Source organism: Pseudomyrmex gracilis, unplaced genomic scaffold (assembly GCF_002006095.1).
Source record: "Pseudomyrmex gracilis isolate BER0280 unplaced genomic scaffold, ASM200609v1 scaffold_212, whole genome shotgun sequence".
Taxonomy (NCBI): domain Eukaryota; kingdom Metazoa; phylum Arthropoda; class Insecta; order Hymenoptera; family Formicidae; genus Pseudomyrmex; species Pseudomyrmex gracilis.
The window spans coordinates 39,718-61,335 of NW_018020796.1; the positions used below are offsets into that span (position 1 = coordinate 39,718).

At 45.4% G+C, this 21,618-nt stretch overlaps 1 protein-coding gene across 1 annotated transcript; it reads right to left on the minus strand.

Moving 5' to 3' along the window:
* Positions 1–1,043: 1,043 nt before the first annotated feature.
* LOC109858538 lies at positions 1,044–21,608 on the minus strand. The gene is made up of 10 exons (XM_020435901.1): positions 21,233–21,608; positions 10,647–11,027; positions 9,954–10,367; positions 7,501–9,398; positions 6,551–6,815; positions 5,599–6,333; positions 4,962–5,435; positions 4,120–4,593; positions 2,852–3,445; positions 1,044–2,709 (listed from the first exon to the last, which is right to left on the minus strand). Exons 1-10 carry the CDS (start codon positions 21,233–21,235, stop codon positions 1,237–1,239), a joined length of 6,711 nt encoding a protein of 2,236 aa, XP_020291490.1. The 5' UTR covers positions 21,236–21,608; the 3' UTR covers positions 1,044–1,236.
* Between the last annotated feature and the right edge of the window lie 10 nt (positions 21,609–21,618).

Here is a 21,618-nt window from a genome sequence, read left to right on the forward strand (position 1 = left end):
AAATCTATAAATATAGCGCATCGGGTGTTAGAAAAATGAAAATAAAAACCCTCGGCGCGCGCTCTCGGGTTATTGGGGAAAGTGGAAAAGGGTGTCTCCGTTCGTTTTCTCATGTCTTTATTTAAAATATACTTCCACGCTCAACTTACGCATATACACAGGTATATATATATAATTAAATTAAATAGATACTTAAACTCCCTAACGTGTTTTTTTTTTTTTTTTTTTTTTTTAAGCGACACGTTCACACACGTGGTTGCTCGCGGGTTGCAAGAACGCAAGTCGAGCGCGAGCTTTGATCCTCCCCGGAAGGACACTCTCGGCGCGCGCGCCTTTTTTTTTACATAAGCACGCGTCGCGACGGGACGGATCGATTTGCCGGCGCAACGACGACGGCGGAATTTTCTTATCTGAAGGGAACGTGTGTGTGTGTGTGTGTGCGTGCGCGCGCGCGCGCGCGTGTGTGTGTGTCCGTCCTTTCCGCATCTTCACGGCCGATGTGATCACGCTGGTATTTTCGCCCTTAATCCTCCCGACACACGATAATTTGTCACGACATCTTGAGCGATACAGCGCGCATCTCCCTATAGCGATAAAACACCTCTCCTCCCAAATGAACGCGCCCCCGGAGAGCATTGATCATTCGCTTACATATTTACGTACGAAGCCGGAAGCTTCGTTCGACATAATCAATTCAACGTGTAACGTCCTGAATCGGCAATTCGGTTGATATTTTTTAAGCGGGGCGAAAACTTTATTCTCCTTCTTCGCACGCGCGATGCGAGAATTAATAACGCTTCTTTCTTCGTTTTTTTTTTAACAACGTAAATATTAAAAATAATATCTTTTTTTATGCGGTACCAAGAGATTAAATGAACTTCAATGTAAAACATTGTGATGTTTGTGTTTTCAAAATTTCGAAGATGTTAATATACGTATAGCTTTTTTAAAATAGAACGCGTATAAAAATTAGATTTACATTTACAATTAGACGGTACAGAGGATACATAATAAATAAGAGATTTCCAAAAATTTACACTTTTCCGTCCGGCAGTTTTTTCTCATAAATTTTTTTAATTATCGCGCAAATCTTTCTAATAGAATTTTTTCTCTCTACACGTGTGTCTCTCATTTAAACAATATACTTCCCAAAGAAATTGTTCGTTTACCGCGTTTCCTTTGCAACCGGACGGAAAAGGATATATCGCGCGCGATGTCATTCCTCCGTTAAGTTCCTCATCTCCTCATTACGTCCCTGGGTCTCGTCATCACGCACCGTCCCCTGTAGCAGATCTCCGTCATGTGCGACACCTTCGTGGTGGTCGAGGTTCTCAGAATCTTGCCCAACGTCGTTTCCGTGGAATTGGTTTTAACATCGGTGGTTTGTTTGATCGATGTTGTCGTCGTGGTAGTCGTGGGAAACTCCTGCGTCGTCTCTTCGAGCGGCGCGATCGTGGTCGTGTCCGGTATTTGTGCGGTTGTTGTTTCGAATCTCGTGACGCTCTCCTTCGTCGTCGCTTCTTCCGTGACACTTGGATCTTCTTCTTCGAAAGCGCTCGTTGTCTTTTCCTCGACACGTTCCGTCGCGTAAGCGTCCCGCATATGTTCGGTCGCGTCGGTTCTCCAACGATCGATTCCCTCGAATTCTTTCTCGGCGTCTGTTCTACGTATCGGTGCGACGTCGTTATTAGCAGTAGGATTTTCATTCTTGGTCTCCACCACCTTCGCGACCTCTTCCTCCTCCTCCTTCTCGGCGCTCTTCATAGTGTCGAAAATGGCCTTCACGTAATCAGAGAGCGTCTTCACGCCGCTGTCTTCCTTCTCGTTCTGCGTGACGACACCGGGAACGGACGTCGTCGAGTGCAATTTCGACGCGGTTTTGTCGAAGACGGACGGATATCTCACCTCGCTCCACTTGGTTCGGTGATTCTTCGGATGAGCCTCGTTCTCCTCGACGTTCACCTCCTCCTGCTTCTTTCTCAGCGTCATTATGTGCTCCTTCTCCTTCTGGACGACGCTCAGTTTTCGTATCTCCTGATTCACAACCGGAAACGCCGTCATTTCCGCGATCGTGTCCTCGATCTCCTTTGAAGTTCCCGACCCGTCGGGATAATGCGACGGCAGGTTGTAGTTCTCGCTGAATTCGACGTTTTCCAGATTGTTCTGCTCGCTTTTGTTCTCTTGGGAATTTTTGTCCCAGTAATCCTCCGATTTCGTTTCCTTTCGCACGTCGCTCGATTCGAACGACGTCGCTTCTCGCGAATCTTCCTTCAAGTCGGGCGAATCGGTCGTCGTGACGCGTTCCGCGACCACGTTCGGTGCCAACGTCGTGCCGATCGACGTGTGGTTCTCTATCAGGGTCGTGATCTCAGCGTACGGCGTTGTCATCGGCGTCGTCATCGTCCAATCGGGCAGTTCCGTGGTGCCGACGGTGACGCGGGTCGGAATGGAGACCTCGTCGTTCTTCAGCATCTCCTCCAGAAAGTCCTGCAGCAGCGACTTCCGTATCGCCTCTGTGACAGTCGTAGCGGTGACGCTCGTCGCGATCGGCTCGGCGGTGGTGATAGGTTTCGATTCGCGAATCGGATTGTACTTGTACTCGTTTTGAACCAGACTGTTAACCGCGGAATTGAAGTGTTGGGACTCGGCGGTGACGAAATCGTCCGTGGGAGCAGGTCTCACTCGCACGCGGACTCTCCGTCTTCGGGTCTGAAGAACAAATTTAAAAAATAAAGAGATTTAAAATGTAAATAAAAACAATTGATAAGATATAAAAATATTTTTGAATGTTTTTTTTTTTTTGTAATTTTTAATATCTTTCAAAGGTTTTTGTGCAATTCGAACATCTTACCTTTCTGATTAGAGGATCAGCAATTTTTCTCGTCACCTTCGCGAAATCGTCCGTCGGCTCGGCCGAGTTCTCATTCTTGTACGACATCCAATCTTGCATTTCTAGAGATTCCTTATCACTTTGAACCCGATCTCGAAGCATTGTCGTCGAAGAGCTGCTCGTCGTGCCGTTCAATTTCTCCGTGTGATCCCTCGCGTTCGTCTTCCTTCCGAAGTCGGTGGTGTCCATCATCGCGCTCACGTCGCCCGTGTACACGCGCTTCTGATAATCGGAAGAGACAACCATCGTCACCGATGGCACTTCCGGTCCGGCCGTAATAATCTCGGGCGCGTTTTCATGCGCGTTGTTGTTTCTGACGCGGTTTCTTTTCGATTCGTCGGCTATTCGATTTGTGGCGAAGCTCGGCTGGAACGACGTCTTCGAGAGCTTCGTGGACCATTGGCTCTCCGCGCCGTAAATGTCGCCGGTTGAGTCGCCGCGAGTCGATTGACTGTATTTCTTCGACGACACGCTGGCCAGCTGCGTCTGATCATATTCGTCCTGTTGCGACACCTGCTCCGGATTGCCGAAGTTCAGAAGAAACTCCTGTGGATACTATATATATACAGAAACACACGTTACATTTAATAAATTCGGCGAAATAACGTTCTTTCTCTCGCGAGAGAATTAAAAAAAAAAAATAAAATAAAAGAAAAGCATGTATCACGTTGGTTTGATCAAATAACATTCGGATTTTTGCGCACGTCTTTTCACATTTGGCCAAGGGAGTAAAATAGCGACGCGCGAGATATTGTCGCTGTTCGGTTGTGAGTTTATTACTGTTTTGATTTTGTAAGAAATCATCTTGTTTGATAGTTGTTGTGATTCAAATTGTTTTACTCTAGTGATTTTTAAAAACGGGACTAACTGAAAGCGTTTAAATTACTCGGACCATCTCTTCCAGGATGTCCATGTTTATATGTTTCTATCCAAGCCAGTCTTCTTTCCAGGTTAAAAATTTTTTTTTTTATTTATACGTGGTTCGATCAGCTCTTCAATTAGTTTCGTCTCAATTTGATCGAACCACGTATAAATAGAAAAAAAAAAAAATTTCGAACGAGAATATTTTAAATTTTTATATTGAAAATATGAGAGCAAAAATAATTTAAGATAATTCGCGTCTCGTTTCTTTCCGAATGTCTCTTCTAATATCAAAAAATTGGATTGTCAGACGCGCTTGAATGTCTTTCGAATGTCACTTGTGAAACTTCAGAAAAATCTCTATTTACATTTTCGCCGTTCTCTTCGTAAAACTGCGACTGTCGATTCTGATTCGGCGCGACTTGCGGCGCGACCTCGAAATTGGAATCGTCGTAAAGAGGCGGCTGTCCCGTCACCGCCAGTTGCTGCGACGTTAATCGAGGATAGTTCTCGTCCAGCGGCAGTTCGTTGTTCGCATCGAGACCGGATTCCGTTGTGGTGGTGGTGACGCGTTTCTTTGCCGGTCGGCGAGTTCTTCCTCGCAACCTCTTCTGCTCGTCCGTTCTTACGGTCGTCTTCGTCGCGTACACGGTGGCATCGTCCGGTATCGTCGTCGCAACAGGTACGGCCTCCGTTGTCGTCGTGCTCGTTGTCGTCGTCGCGAACACTTTCGTGGTCGTCGGACGACGAATCGGGATCTGTTGGTACTTCGGACGATTCTTCAGAATGTGCGTCGGACTCGATTCCACCGCCGTCTCGTCGTTGGGAATTATGTGCTGTATCTGCGGCGAGTGTAGAGTGCGCAGTGTTACTTTCCCGAAAAAGTATCACTTCCGTGCGGCGCGATATACATATATTGCAACGTGCGTTGAAACAATCGATGGGATTAAACAGAAATTTTTATCCCAAAGTGTGTCGCAAAAACTGGCTCTTGTCTGACATCGCGCGAGAGAAGATTTAGACCGAACGAACGATTTAGATAAAGAGAGAGAAAAAAAAGAGAGAAAAATTTACAAGTTTTAGTTCGCTTTTATTCTAGAATTTATTATCTTGATGCTTCTCTCAAAATTTTTACTTTTAAATTAAATTATCAGTGGAAAAAGAAATTTGTTTTCCTTTCATTTTTATTTTCCATCAAAAATAAACGTACCTCGGACAGATTAGGTCGATACGTGATGGGCGCTTGGAATCTTTGATCGGCCGGATGAATCGGTTGCACCGGATGCACCGGGCTGAAACTGGGCGGTCTTATGAATCCGTAATCGACATCCTCTTCGGGAACGCTCGTGGTCGTTGTGGTCGTTGTCGTCGTCTGCGGCGACAGGGTTGTGGCTACCAGCTTTTGCTGCTGAGCCGCGTGCAACTTTATGTACTCGTTGTTATTATTATCGGCCTGCGACGATCCTCCTTGCGACGGACGGGCGCGCGTTCTCGTTTTGTCACGATTTCTGTGCGTAACGCGATCGTGATTTACGGCGCTGAAGCGAACGTACTCGTCCTGAGATCCGCGGGGTCGCGTCTGAATCGCGGAGTCGTGATGAGGACGACTGCTACCCCCGAGCCGACCCCGAACTCGCTGTCGTATTATTACGGGCGCCTGAGTGGTCGTGCTGGTCGTAGCGATCTGGAACGAAAATGATTTGAAATAGCAAGTTCACATCTTTCACTGTTAATACGTTAATTTGATCTACTATGTTTCATCGGTTCTTTTCTATTTTCTGGAAAAAAAAAAAAAAAAAAAAACAGAAATAAATTTCGGAAAAATCAATATTATTTCCTCTTTGTACTTCGATAAGCGGCTGTTCCGTGGAAGGAATCTGCAGTTCGTATTCTTCCTGCTTGCTCTGCTGTAGCGGGACGAAGATCGGCGTCGCGTTCGGATCCGCATCTATCGCTCCTTCGTTTTCCAGTTTGCCGTCGTTGCGGAACAAATTCTCCCCGCCGGCGTTGTAATTCGGCTGAGTTTGCGCCACATTGACCTCGTAAATGGGAGAATATCGATGTTCCTCGTCGGCACGTAAACGCGGATCCTCGGTGCTCGCCAGGTTGTAAGCGTCCTCGAGTTTCTCCTGGTAGCGCGAATAATCCTTGGCGCCTTCTCTCTGGGGATCCATTGGCGAGCTCGCAACTTGATAATTGAATCCGTTCACGGGCGTCTTCTCCAATCCCGTCTCCTGGAAGCTGCCGTTCTGCTCGTACGTCGCCGCGCCGCTCTGTTGTTGTTGTTGATAGTGAGCTTCTTGGGGACGATTTTGCGACGGATAATTCTGACTTCCCGCGTAATCGTCGGAAATCAAGGGCGTGCCGTGTTGAACCGTGACCTCGCGCAACAACGGATAGTTCTCGGTCTGCGTGGGAGCGGTCGGCGGATAATTCTCCCGGGTGTAATCGCTCACCCCGGTTTCCTTTTGATTGGAAGCGGCGGCGGGTTCGCTTGTCGGCGAGACGTCGGGCGGCGACCCTGCGTTGCTCTGCGAGTCGCTCTGAATCGGATAATTCTCGAAGGTCTGAACGTTCTGGTTCTGAATTTGAGAGAAAATGTGTTTTGAGATAGGTATATAAAAAGCGTCTTTCAAAATTCTACGATTTATAAAAAGACAGTCGGCTCTCGAGAAGTCGAAAATATTTATGTCTCCGACTCTTTTTTAAAATTCTTTCGAAGTTCCAAGATTTAAAGAAGTCGCGGTCTCCGGAAACGTGAAAAATTAAAAATGGAGTTAAAAATCAAAAATTCCGTACCGCGGACTGAGAACTCGCTTTGTCTCGATTTCTGTACTTCTGCGTTCTGGGTGTGGGTCTCTTCTGTGTTTCCACCGTGTTGTATTTCTGCGTGACGGTCTCTGACGTTTTCGACTTCGTCGGCTCGTAGGTCTCGCGATAATCCTCCGTGGTGGTCGTAAATCTGGACTTGGATCTATTGTACGTAGGTCTTGTCGGTCGGGTTTTCTCGCTCGTTTTGCCGGATGCCTGAGTCGTTCTCGGTCTTGTGGGCACGACTCGGTTCCTGGTATGGTCAGAAAAATTCTAATGTATTACCGCCACTCTGACAATATTCACGAGAACGTGTACGAGAATTATACGTGACGCTTTATACGATCTCGAACACACATTTCTGTCTTAGATAACGCGAGAAGTTTTACACGCGACAGTTTTGCGGGAAGAACTTTCATGTCTTTCGATATTGCGAAAACAACGCGCTACTTCACTACATCAACAAAATTTATTCATGAAAAACATGTAAATTGTTTCATATTATAATTAACATCAAAGTTCTACTCGTAAACAAATTTAGAAAAACGATAAAAATAATAAGTAAAATAATATAATTAAAAAAATCTAAAAAATACAGTTTAAAAATATAAAAAATAGAAAACTAACAATACGGTTAATAAGAGCCTTACGCTGGCTGTTTGTTGCAAAATAAATATATATATGTTTTTGTATTTCTTTGTGTAAATTTTACACGTGAATTTTTGAATTAAAATTTCAATTCGTAAATTCATACAAAATGCTATATTTTCCATGTCGTATGATAAATAAATGCCCGCGTATAATTTTAGAAACGCCCCCTATATAATTTTAAAATATATTGCGAGAAAAACACCTCGGCCAAAAATCGAACCCGGAATCTCGCACGATTGTCTTCTCAATTTCTAAAAAATAGTTTTAACAAAACCAAAAACACTCACCTTCCTCGCGGTCTGTAAGTCGTGGAACTCACACGAGCGGTCGTCGTCGTCGTCGGCGCCGCGGTCGTCGTCGTCGGCGTCGACGAGCCGGGATGATCGTTTGCTTCCTGTTTGTCAACCAACGAATTCACCAATCCCGGCAGTTGCGGCGATATCGGCGGCAACTCCGCCGGCAAATTGTACCGCGATCCGAGCGGCATTCTCACGTCATTGGCGTCGTACGATTCTCTGAGATGAACCTGGGACTGGTACTGCTCGCCGTTTTGACCTTCTCTCTGTTGAGAGAGTTCCTGATTGATGAGCGCCAATTGAGCGGCCAGATCCTGCGTCTTCGTGGACGGATCCTGCGAAGATTCGTGCGTCTTCTCTTGGAAACTCGATGAACCGGAATGGGACACTTCTTGTCTGTAGCTGACTGTTGTGTCGTGTTTGGGTGATTGATGAATCAGTTTCTCTTGCTCGTGCTGTTTAGGTTTATTCGCCGAATGTTCGCCGTAATACGAGGTGCTGATCACCGAAGTTGGTTTGTTGTCGTAGTACTGTCTGAATCGAAATCTCGAGCCTGAGGACGGGGCCGAATAAGCGGGCTCGTGATATTTGGATTTGCCGGATTCCGCCGGGGCGAAGTTTGGAGAAGAAGTGCTCGGAGAGTCGTAAGACGCGGTGCTTGCCGCGATGGATCCGCTTTGATCGGCGTCGCTGTACGAGTTCGGCTCGATCAGCGGCGCGGGATTGGGATTTTGGGCGGGTGTGTCCGGTTCCGGGGTCGAATCGGAGAGCGTGTTAACGACGACGGAACCGATATGCGGCGCGGGGAAAGGAATTTTCGAATAACCGGGTGGCGGATCGAAACTGAGCGGCGCCACGAAGAAGGGAAGCTTGTCGACTTTGCGCTCCACTCTGTTGTGATCGATCGACGACAAATAGGGAAGATCGAACTTCGCGTATCCGTAGGGAGGATCCAGATTCGAAGGTCCCACGAAGACTTGCGGCGCGTTAGGTCCGACGTTGTCCAGAACGGCGATGGTCTTCGCGTCTCTCAGGATTCTCAGAACGTCCGTGACTTTGACGGAATCCAATCTGGAAGCGGAACCGCCCATGTAAACGGATAGAGGTGGTTGATTGGGCGACGGTGTGGTTGTGGGCTCGCGGAAGTTGGATTGTTCTTGATACTGGCTGACGCGTTGACGTGGCCTGCCGCGAATCTTTTTCGTTCTGTTGCCGTCCGCGAGATGAGCGGGACGACGCGCTTGTTCGCGTAGCAGAGTCTGAGACTGAGAGTTCTGATGGAGCAAACCGGGACCACTGCCGGCTCGCAATCGATCCTCTTGTTGTTGTTGTTGGCTCTCGAGAAGCCTTTGCTGTTCTATCTTCTGTCTTCTGTCTTCGAGCTGTCGAGCCGCCTCCTCTTCCCGACGTTTCTCCTCTTTGGCGCGAAGCTCAGCGAGTCGTCGTCGCTCGAGTTCCTCCAGTCTCTGTTTCTCCCGCGTCTCGCGAATTCGTTCAAGTTCCCGCTGCTTCGCCATCTCCTCGATCCGCTCCAGCTCCTTCCGCTTCTTCTCCGCCTCCTTTTGTCGTAACAATTCCTGCTCCCTTTGCAGAGCTTCCTGCTGCAACCGCGCCTTTCGTTCGAGCGCCTTCTGTTCCTCGTTTAATCGGACGAATTCCTTCATGCGCTCCTCCTTCAAGAAGTGCGCCTTCTCCTCGTGCTCCTTCTGAATCTGTTGCAGCACTTGACGCGTAAAGGCCTCCTGCTCGGGCGTCGAGAGCGAGGTTTGCTCGATATTTTCTTGATTCTCCCGATGCTGCTGGCGACCAGGATATTGCTTTCTTCCGCGACCTCTCTTCGATTGACCTCTCTGCGCCAATGTTTCCGCCGGGACGTATACCAGTTGAACCTATACGACGTGTACATCAGTTATTGCTGTTAAAATATACATCTCGAAATCCGGTTATTTGATTATTTACTACACGCAAATACATTGAGCAATTTTGTTAATCGAGTAATTTAATGTAATTACTCATCAAAAATTGTTTATCTTACACGGGTTTCGTGGAAACCCTTTGAATTTCAAGTTAAAAGTCAATTATTTTGTTTGTGATGCATTGCGCGATTTGAATTTAATTTGTTAATTACGGGAATTTATTGCCGCGCGCGCGAGTTTCTGGTGTTTTCAGTTGGTTAATAGACGCATTGCGCGACTTGAATTTAATTTGTTAATTACGGGAATTTATTGCCGCGCGCGCGAGTTTCTGGTGTTTTCAGTTGGTTTAATAGATGCCGTGTCTTTATTCCACATATACGCTCCAGTTCTGTTCTAATCTAACGATAGCGATAACCATCGCGGAAACGCACAAGTATAGAAATCGGTCAATGGAAACTTTGATAGATCGCGCATGTCGCAGAGAAAGAAGAAAGAAAGCGAAGCGATTTTTTTTCATTGTGTACGCACCTCCTCCTCCTCCTCCTCCTCGGCTTCGATCGGAGGCGCGTGCGGATGGCTCTTGGGACGTTTCTCGTCGGGCCTATGACCTCCCTGCTGCTGCTTCGTTACGTAGACGTTCTCAGCGATCTCGCCGTTCTGGCCGTGTTGCTGCAGCACAATCTGACCGTGAATCGGCAAATTCGTCAGTTCCTGATTAACGTGCGCGTTCTGATGCTGATGAATGTTCTGTCCTGGTCTATGTGTATGCAGGAAGTTCTGCGGAGGATAAACCGGTGGGAGCGCGTCCGAGGACGGCTGGGGCGGAATCAGAGCTTCCGGCTCTAATAATTCGGGCGGCGTTCGCAAATTACCCAACGAGCTCGGCGAAGCCTGTTTCTCGTTCTCGGCGTTGCTGAAACCGCTGGGCGTCAACGTCTGAGACTGAAGAACAGAGCGGAAATTTTATCTCTTACCTTTTGGCAGACACTTAAATCGTACAATGTTCAATTTTTTAATTTTAGAAGCAACTTGAGAGAGCCAATAGCTAATGTTACTGCTAGGTGTTTTCTTTAAACTCTTTTTGTTTCTCGAAAAAGAATAGGCGTTTGAATTTTCTTTTCACGCGGGATCTTCTTTGTAATCTTAAATTAAAAAAAAAAAAAAAATACGGAAATATACGAATCAAATAATCGGGAAAAAGATTCACATTTCTCTCTGTACCTGAAGAAGCTGCTGCTGAGCTCGCAGTTGCTGCTGCAGCAGTAGAAGCTTCTGAATGTGTTCCTGCGTCTTCTGCAGCTGAATCAACTGTTCCTGATATTGCTGCTGAAGAGCGGGCGGCAACGCGAGCGATTCGATCGGATTCGGCAAGTGCGTGCCGCCGGCTAGATGACCTCCGTCGCTCGCCGTGTTGCTCTGCGACAGATGAGACACGGCGGACGCGGCCCGCGGATTAGCCAGCGGGATCCACTCGCTGTTGGATACCTGACGCGACCATCGTTCGGCCGCGCTCCCGTTAAATTCGCTCGACAACAACAACGTCAGAACGACGACGAGCACCGTAGCTCGGACCGTCGGCGCGAGGAAGCACCTCCGCGCAATCTGAAACCGGACGAAACGTTCTCTCATCGATTAATCGATTCACCGCGCGCGCTCGTGGTAATTAACTCCGACAACGCGCGGACCACGTATATACGTTAGCTATATTGAATGGCGTAAAATTGCTTTGATTGACTTTGCACTTGGCGCATCTGGGTCAATATCGACACCTCATCCCTCTCCCCCCCCCCTCGGTTGTATTCTCGGTCCGGTGTAATTTCGTGCTTTAAAAATAAACCAACCCTCTCGCGTTTGCGAGCGATGAGTAAATGCCAGATTACACGCGAGTTTATAACCGCACGCGCAAGAACGCAGAAGTTTGCGTTCCGGAATCTTTTTCATCCCCGATGTTCTGATATCCGGATTTTATTTTTGAATACGATCAAACTTTTCATATTTTAATTTAATCGAAGCGATCAATGTTCCTTCGAGTGTGAGAATGACTGTACGAATTTGCGAATATAACGTTGTTCCGCTTATCGAATAAAAAGATCGAATTCCTTTTGGAGGGAGAAGGAGAAGAAAGAGGAGGAGGAGGAAAGAGAGATGAGTTATCGTGTTATTTTACGCGTCGAGCGAACAGAATGCAAAGTGCATTATCAGTGGGAGAATGAGCAAAACGCGCGATGACGCCCCGGTGCGGAAAATAACAAGAAATCGACCGCAAATCTCGCCACATCAATCAAAGCGCGAATAAGTAAACGAAGTTATATTTATCGCAGATGACTGACGAGTCGGCCGCAATTCGGTTGATGGCTTTTAATGGATTCTGCGGTTTTTATACGCGCGACGCGACGACGTTGACAAAGAGCGCCGCGATGCGAAGAACGGTACAAGACGCGACGTCGCGTTTGCGTCTTTGTCTTAATCACTTCCGATATTCTCGTCGTCGACACTCCATCAAACATTTCGCGAAATCCTGACATTCCTGAAAGCGAATAAATTATTTCCTCATTGAGGGTACTTTTTTTTTTTCCTTTTTTTTTTTTTTTTTTCATTTGCGTGTAGGTGGCGGCGACATCGAGACGAAGCGACGACGACTCTCTCCCGACTCTCTGCTCTCTCGATTTTCCATCCGACTTCCGATTTATCGGGAATTTTAACGCGCCGCTGTTGCGTCAACATCATGCATATATTGCTTCGAATCCTGAATATAAGTCGTAAGAAAATAAATCGCAAACGAGCGTAGTCCCCCCCTCCCTCCCGTACAACGTGCGCGCTCTTTCACGGCGCGATCGAGATTTTTTCTCCGAGATTTGTTAACGAACGGCGAATAATGGCGAACTAAATTGCAGACCGAATGATATTGCTCTTCGAGAGCATGAGTCAGTGGACACATTCGCGTGCGTAAAGACACAACTTTCACCGGGACTGTCTATGGTTTTGTCTATTTACACGCTCGTGCGATCGGCGAGTCGCTGCCGCATCGAAAAAAATATCTGATTTCGATTGGTAATTAAAAAAAAAAATAAATAAATAAATAAAAGGTTGCAACAACAAGCGCGGATCGAGAGATACAATATTGCTTGGCGGCTTATTCCTTCCAGAAAATTCCAAAAAGTAAGGGTCTTATTACGTGTCGATAGTTATAGATACACTGATGAAATATGTTCAATTTGCCACACAAAAATATGAAGTAATACAGTTTCAAATCGCAAGATTAGTTTTGCAGCGGAGATCTTTGAGAGAATTTTGCGAGAGAAACGTGTGTAATCCTGTAATTCTGTAATCGAGCGATTTTCGATTTCGCTCGTAATGACGTGATTTATAATAATTTTGCAAGAAATATCGGCGAGTAACAGCGACGTGTTCGCGCACCGGTGAATGTAGTCGGCCTTCTGGTGGACGCGGAAAATATTGCCGAGCACACAAATCGCTATATCTTTAACCTCTCTTACATTCGTGAGCGTATCGAAACAAATCGATTATCACCAGAGTGATGGTCGAACAAAGGCAGATATAATTACTGTGTGTATGTTGTAATATATTTATTATAATGCAACAATCGCGGCGGTAAATTGTTTTGAGACACAATTGATATACTCGTGATAATTACTTTTTTTTTTATTTATTATTTTGTATTTTTATATTTATTTTTTTTTAAATTGTTTCATCGTTTTTTTTTTTTGCTTGAGAGAAAAACACTGCGAGGGAAGAAGACGGGGTGTCGTATTGCGTGTCGCTCACGAATCGGCGAGTTTTTGGAGTGAGACCGAAGCTAACGAACTGTGAATCGCATCAAATAGCGTACGATTTCTAATAAGCGGCTCGAAGTCTTCGTCGGTTCTTGTGAGAGATCGCGAAGTTACACAAAACGAGAGATTTTTTTTTTCTTTTGCGCGCGCGAAAACAACGATGCGGCAATGCACGGATTTTGCTTGAGAGTTATGCAAATAATAATTTGAAACGTACTCTCTCGTACAGTTTTGCGAAAGAATATCTAATTCGGCGGAAGGAATTAATTGAGGAGTGATCTTATATCGAAAAAGTATAGTTTTCAATTGGATAATCTTCAATATTATCCAATTGAAGATTACTTTCCAGATAAGACTACTTTTTCCAACATTTCTCAACGTCCGTGCACGTGTAATTCACTTTACGTTAATAAGCGGTGATTGTGAGTTTGAGCGTAACGTGTGCAATTATCGGCGATCACGGAAAAACGTTTCGCGCAATCGAGAGTCGATCGTCTCTTTGAAAAATCATTGGTCGACTTCGATGTGCTATCGAGATGCAATTAATATTTGCCCGATGATATCACACCGAACGATGATGTCATCGGCCCGCGGCGATACGCAATTGAGAATTCGCGAAGAATTTTCATACCGCGATGTTTGCCTTCGCGTGCTACTGACATCATTTTTGATTGCCAGCCGCGATTCGTACACGAGCCGCGCGCTCGCACTTACATATCCAACAATTTTCATTACGGAAGATCGCGTGTCGGACACGGGCGCGCGATTTTTCTGCTTTCTTCGCGATTTTTTCCACGCACATTCCGGTCGATCGTTTCAGAAACGAATCCATCGAAATAAATAACGAGGGCGAGGGAATTTCCCTTCGCGTCGCGGGAAATTCAAACCGAAAGAAATCGATCCCCGCGGAACGCTCTCCATACATCGGGCGCAATAAACATCCCGACGGGAAAACCGTGTCGTAATAAACCAATCGGCGGCGAAAGCAACGGCGAACAGTTTTTTTTTTTTTTTTACTTTCGAAATACGTAATCACTTAACTGCAGACGTTGTGTACGTGATTTGATTTAAGTGCGTCACAAAACAGTCGTTGTGCGGCGCATCTCAAGTACACTTCGGGTTTCCTATTGCCTATGATCTTTTATTTATTCGCGTGAAACGTGTTCGTATTTGTTCAATTCCACAAAGAAAAGGCGCGTCAATGAAAAATAAATGTATTTTACAAAAATTTCCAAGAAGAGAGAAATTTTTCCGCGAATCGTTTTTTCTTCCCGCAATTGTAAAACAACGGGAGGAAGTTTGCGTTGTTTTGCGACGCGGCATGGCAATTTCATCGCGATTCCAATCCTAGTTCGATAGCTTCCCACACACACACACACGCGCGCGCGGGTGTAAGTCAATCCTGCGGTCGACGAAAGAAATGACTTTCCCCCGAGTGTGTGTACAAGAGCGTTGTTCCGCCGCGCCGATTCTCGTTGAGCCTCGCTTGTAACATCTCTCGGCTAATTCCGCCGGTAATGCGAAACAATTATCACAATCGCGCCGCGTGCGATACGTACGTCATCAGATGCCGGATCAGAGCGGCGTTAAAAAGGAGGTCGAACACACACATACACACCTTTCTCTCTCGCGAAGAAGCCGATTGATGTCTTTGGGTAAAAGGCGCGGTCTCTGAATCATTGCTTATTCCAGCGCTTGTTTGCACTTCTGACGCGCAGCGATGCAATTTCCCAATTGCATGAAAGTTTCGTTTTGTTCAACATTGTTACAGAGAGAAACGCTCTGTTCATTCACACATAAAGTTGCCAAACACAACAGGATCAATAAGAGTCTGATGATTTTTTTTTTTTTTTTTTTCATTAAAACATTCAATATAAATTATCTGTTCAGCTCAAGAAAAAAATTCTCTATTTTTAATTCTTATATAATTTATACTTTTAAACGTCTGGTCTAAAAGATTTCTTTAAAAGTGTGCAATTGTGTGAGACACCCTGAGGTTGCATCAAGGAAACTATAAGCGTGTGTGATTGATCACCCGGCGTAATGTGTGCGGTTTCAGATAATGTGGGTCACTTAAGAGGAAGACGGCAACTTTAAAACATCGTTCCGGAAGATAAACAATCCGTTGGGATTGGTTGACAATACCAGCGGAGTGTAATGGTAGCTGTAAATCACACACGTGGCAATCCTCTCCCGCATTGTTGTACGAAGACCATCTCGGAGGAGCGAGACACAGGTTTCCCCAGCGCCGCGAAATTCTCTCTTCATTTATATTTGGAACAGTCGGCAGGTAGGAAATATTGTGCGCATAAATTTTTTATTTGATTTTTTACACTACATCCTTTTATCCAATAGTAGCTGGTATTAACGCTGGTATTAGATCATCAGTGGTCTGTTAGTTCTGTGTTTTGCTTTGTAAAAAAAAAAGACTTGAAATTAATACTCGAAATTACTTAACCGACCGGTTTGTTCTGAATGCGGATATTTCGCCACTACCGATTTTTCACGTAGCCGTTAAGCCGATTAATAGGCTTCCGGTCGATAAGCGCCGCAGATGCGACGCAAAGATGCTGACGCGTTTCGCCTTCTTCATTCAAATATTAGCTGAAAACTTCCTTTCAGGAAACTACACGTGGCAATTGCGCACAATCGAAGGGATACCGTCTCCGCAAAACTGGCATATTCGCGCGGCCTTCGGAATTTCACGCTCTACTTGCGCGTTTGCACTATCCCGTACTATCGCTCGCGCGCGAGAACTTTCGTTTCTCGAGTTTCGAGAGGGTGCGCGATAGCGTCGCGAGAGAAAAGTGCCCGGTACCGAACAACGATACGAGTTTTCGATCGCGAGAGTTTCTTTCGAACGTTTTCTTTTTTTTTTCACACGCGAGCTCGCGCAAAATCGCGACGCAACCGTGACTTTATCGCAAAACACACCACACATATATACATACATCAGAGCGTATATATTGTTACATGCGCGAGCGTATTACGCACTCGATCGCGAAAAAACTTGATCAATTAGCCACGTGCGCAACGTTGTTTTATAACAAACGAAAATTGCGCCGCAGTTTCTTCGTTTGCCGCGTAAAATCTGCAGTTTTTTTTTAGAGGGAAGACTTTTGCGGAAGAAGTTTAATTTGCAACGCGCAATATTCACTTGTTGTCATCATGTATTATATATCGCACATAAATATTTGCGCTGTATAATATTGATTGAAAAACTCAACAATTAAATTCCGGCGTAGGAAAAATTCCCCAACAAAAAATCATCATCCGATCGCAAAGTGCGTTTTTGATATTTCCACTTTTTCTTCTCTCTCGTATTTAAATCGACAATTTGATATTTTCTAATTAAATCGCGTCGAATACAGCGAGCCGTTAATTGAACAGAGGGAAACCGATATCTGCATCAGATATGCATTTCGCCGGGAATACACGCACGATGCATCTCGTGACATTGTTCAGTCTCATTATAATTTCCAGCGCCGGGCTATTGTTCCCGCCGTCGTGTAATAGCTGAAACGAATTTATCTGATGAAGAGTCCGCGGAGCCGGCGCACACGAGGCCAAATAATATATAAGTACACGAGCGAGCGATTGTTTTCATTGGGGGAGGGGGAGGGAGGGAGGGAGGAGATACTCTCTTTCCCCCTTCCGTGATGGATGTCCGGAGTCTCTCTGTGCGGATTCATTTTCCGCGCTCGAACAACCGCACGCGGACGCAACCTCGCGCATTTATCTTCGATGTATAAGAAAATACCGCAGCGATGTTCTCGCGCGCGCGCGCGCACGAACGTGTGTGACCGCGCGGCGATATTTCTCTCGAATCGATCGAGACTCGCCGAGAAGAATTCCTGTCGCCGGGATCATCGGCTGCGTGGTTTCACACGCTCCATCCGGTTTGAGGCGGCGGCGGCGGCGGCCGACGCCTCATCGGCGAGTGTGCCACTTACCGCTCGCCGACTTTCTTCGCTCTCCACCTTACACGCTACTTACTTTCGCCTTCGAACTTTTCGGCTTCCGCGGAAACGCGTTCCACCGAGACCGATCCGCAAGGCGGTTCTGTCGATCGTATCTATCGCCGAAGGAATCGCGACTTACGACTTCCGAGTGCGAAAAAAAAAAAAAAACCCCAGTATAAACGAACGCCCGGCCGGAAATGAGGGAAAATGAAATGTGCGAGTGTAATACGCGCGCGCGATGTGAAACCCGCTCGGTCAAGAAGACGATAAAATTAAAACTCGCTTTCAGCCGGACACCGGTCGCGAGATATTCTTCCGTCTTCCGAGGAGATTCAAACTCGGAAACGAATCTGATTTCCGAGTTAATTAATTAATTAATTCGTGTAAGTTAATTAGAGTCCGAGGAGTGAGACATCTCGGACGATGACATCGCGCGCGTCGTTATTTACGAGGTCGTTTATTCTTGAGCAGGATTTATCTGTGGCCGAAACGACGTCGGATGATTCAGAATCAGTGACGCGAGATATCCTCCGCGCGCGGAGGATCGATCGCGGAGGAATTGGAAACGAGAGAGTCGCATTTTCCCGCACGCCGTGCAAACAGACTTCAATGATTTACGATAATATTCGTATAATTAGATTTTATGCGGCGTAATTAATCGCACACCGCGCGAAACGTTAGTTTCTCGGCAACACGTTTGTGTTTGCAAATAAAAACAGAAAAATCTTGTGAGACCACAATTCAAACGGATGGTTCAGATTAAATTCAATTCGGACTGAAACTTGTGTAATTTTTTAATCGAATTAAAATCATTTAATTAATTAATTAATTAATTTCACGTGATTAATTAATTTTGTGCGTTTTATTTTTAAAATATTCACATACGCAAAATTATTACTGCTGTTTACAACGGCATTGCGATAGAATCTTGTTGTCGCGCGACTCACACAACAAAGACGAAGGAAAGAATCTCTCCGTCTCTCTTGGCCTTAATAAATCTTTTTCGTTGCGTAAGGATCGGATTTCTGCGTTGCGCAGAAATTTTCCCGCAGGAATGTCTTTCTTCTTTCGAGTCGAGATCGGATGTCAACAGCGTGACGCGCGCAAGTTCGTCGCGGCAAAACGTAATTAGAGTAACCGAAGTGGATCGCAAATTTTTTCCTAGTTTCATTTCGTTCGCGAGAGCGGCACGCGATGAGAGAATTAACAGAAGTCGGTGACGAGAAGTAGAGAGAGAGAGAGAGAGAGAGAGAGAGAGAGAATTCTTTTACTTACGTGCTACTTTTAGCTCGAATTTTAGACGTAAGAACTTCCGCCTACGGCTGACCTCTTAGCAAATCTTTTCTTTCTTCCGCTGTTATCCGAAACTCGGCAAACACTCTTTCCGGGAATTTTGCGAACATTTCGAAAGAGAAAGAAGAAGAGAGAAATTTTGCTCCACCTTCATTAAATGCTCAAGAAAATGCGCTCGCCTTGAAATGTGTGTGTGTGTGTGTTTTTTTTTAATTAAAAACTATAAAAAAATTATAATTATACAAATTGTTGCGGAAATTAAAATCTGAAATTAAGTTTTCCGGAAAGCGATGTAAATGTTTTTATCGTGATCGCGAAAAAACGCGCGACAAATCGAAGTCAATGTCGACGGAACGATAATTGATAACGGAAAAAATATAACTTTTTCTATTAAAACGTTACTTCAATTATTTTACATATAACCGCGGATCTGACAATAAAATGCTCTCCCTCTCTCTCTCTCTCTCTTTCTCTCTCAATATCAATATCGCAGTTATAATTAATTAACGACAGAACACGCCTCTGTCATTTAAGACAAAAACGCACGCGCGCGGATGTCGGGACACACAATAGGGAGTTCGATACGCAAAATACGAAACCGAGTTTAATGAATCTGTAAGAAAACAAAAACATTTGACCTAGTTGCAAACAAAAAGCGATATTAATCGGGCGTAATGATTAACGTTGGTGCGCCTCGCCCGAACGGTGTACGAAAAATCCTCTTCTTTGCGAGCCCGAGCAAACAGAAAAGACGTGGAATTTCCTGGCGCGCAATTAAAAGAGACGCAGTTTTTTTTTTGTTTGTCTAGACACAATCCGGAGCGGATTTCACGTTATATACGCGGCGGCAAGTGGGTCGCGAACTGTATGCATCGTATCACGCGATCGGGACGCGCGGGGGATCGGAACTCGAATTCAGGTTTTGAACTCTCGAAACACACCCTGTGTCGAAACTCGAGTCTAGGGAACCCCACCTGAAAGAAAGGCTCATCGCGGGAAAAATAATAGGCAAAAGAGAGAGAGAGAGAGAGAGAGGAAGAGAAAGAAAGACAAAATGCGGGTCAGTGTGTGAACGAGCTCCGTTCGTTTCCTCGTGTCGCGATTCAGGAGGTCGCCGACCGTTTTTCTCTCTTTCTCCGTCTTTTTCTTCTCGATTCGCCCGTTCTTCCACGATAAAAGAAGAATCACGCGTCGATGTTTGTCTCCGCTCGCATAGAGTCTGAAACGTAAATCAGATCTCTATCTGCGCGCGTCTTATTAATGTCGTCTCTCTCCCACAATGAGAGAGACGTTTATTAACCTTCTCGCGAATATTAACCGCGGGTCGTTAAATATAACCCGCGATACCGGTACACTTCGGGTTCTCTAGTGACCGTAAATTATGTGCTGTGAAATTTTTGCAGCATCGGCGTGGTACGAGACGTAAGTTAGAAAGCGTAGTAACTGCGAGAAAGAGAGAGAGAGAGAAAGAGATCCATCGACACACTGGTCTATTTTACAATTATATCTGCTGCCCGAGAGATGCCCAAAGAATGCAATCGCCGATGTGATCCGCGAACGTCTCGGACTCTTGCTTTTGTGTTAATCGCAAAGTATATAATAAAAGAGCGCGCTTGTATTTTTATTTGTTTTTTTTTTTTTTTCTATTATTTGAACAACATAAAACGAGAAGACGAGATTTCGTGCGAGCTCTTCGAATAAGAATATATAAATTTTTATTACATTGCAACGCGAGCGGCACACTAAGGCGCTCGAAAGGCGAAAAATTACACGGGTTGTTATATTCAAAGAAAATCGAACATTAAGTAACGTTACTTTCTACTGTTAATTACGCGCGTTTTGTTAATGAACGGCCGCGATCGAACGGAATTCATCCGTGCGAGTTTTGCGAGAAAAAATCGAGCTCGCGAAAAATCTTCTTATTCCAGTCAACATTGTTGTTTTTTTTTTTTTTTTTTTTTGTGACGCGAAGCTCCGAGCGATTTTTATTTATTTTACTATCTGGTTTTTTTAAGCTCGATGATCATTGATGCGTGAACGATGCTGCTTTTACTTTTCTCGCCGGAAGAAAAAATCACGGGAGGGTTATTCCAAGGAATTCGAGGAATATAATAATTGTAATAATTCCTCGATTTGTGAGATTCGTCTTGTATAATTCGCCGACTAATTTTACGCTCTTTGACTTTCCGGTCGTAACTGTTTTTTTTTTTTTTTTTTTTTTTTCTTTCTGAAAGTCGCGTACGCGCGCAACAATGTTCCGCGCGCTTCCATTTCTTGAACCGCACACAACAGACCTCGAATTTTATTCCGTATACATCGATTACGGGATCGCGCGATATACAAATTATATATCTTTAAGCCAACAAAGCTGTGATTCATGCGAAGATTCCGGGGGAGGAAGGGGCGGGGGTAACAACCTCTTTCCACAGATATCCGTAAAGGTAAAAACGAGCACAATGAGGCACTGAGGTACACAATCAACGGGAGTAATAGAACGGCCAATAAAAGTCGAACGTGAATGTTGCCCAGAAATATGAGAATATTTTCAATTTGATGACACGCGTAAAGAGACGCGAGGAAACGCATTTCAACCCCCATCTCGCGAATCCTCTTCGTTCAAAAGTCGCAGTCTCTTTAAATTTTATATTAAACGCGCGGGTTAAATCGTTTAATTTTGGTTCCAAATTGAGTAATCAATTCCACGTTTGATCTCCAATCAACCGATCATTTTACCGATCCCTTTGATATATCGACTCACCATCGTGCAAGGGCGGCCGATACTTCCGCGCTGGATCACCGCAACACCCTCGGATCTCTCTCACCCTCGTTCTTCACCCCCTTTTTTCTCTGCCGCCACGAACCCCACGGACGACGCTTGTCGCTTTGTCTACTGATCGCGTCCTTCGCACTCGTTCACATCGCACCACCGACACATATCCTTCCTGGAGTCCCGCAGTTCGGATTTGAGTCCCTGTCGGACTTGATTCCCACGTCCTATCTCACTCCGACCGAGTCTCTCCGCCACACGAAAGAACTCGGAGAAAACGTGAACGTGTGTGCGAGAGAGAGAGAGTGTGTGTGTGTGTGTGTGTGTATGTGTGAACAAGTTGTTGCGATACACGTGCGGTCTTAGGTACACGAGCA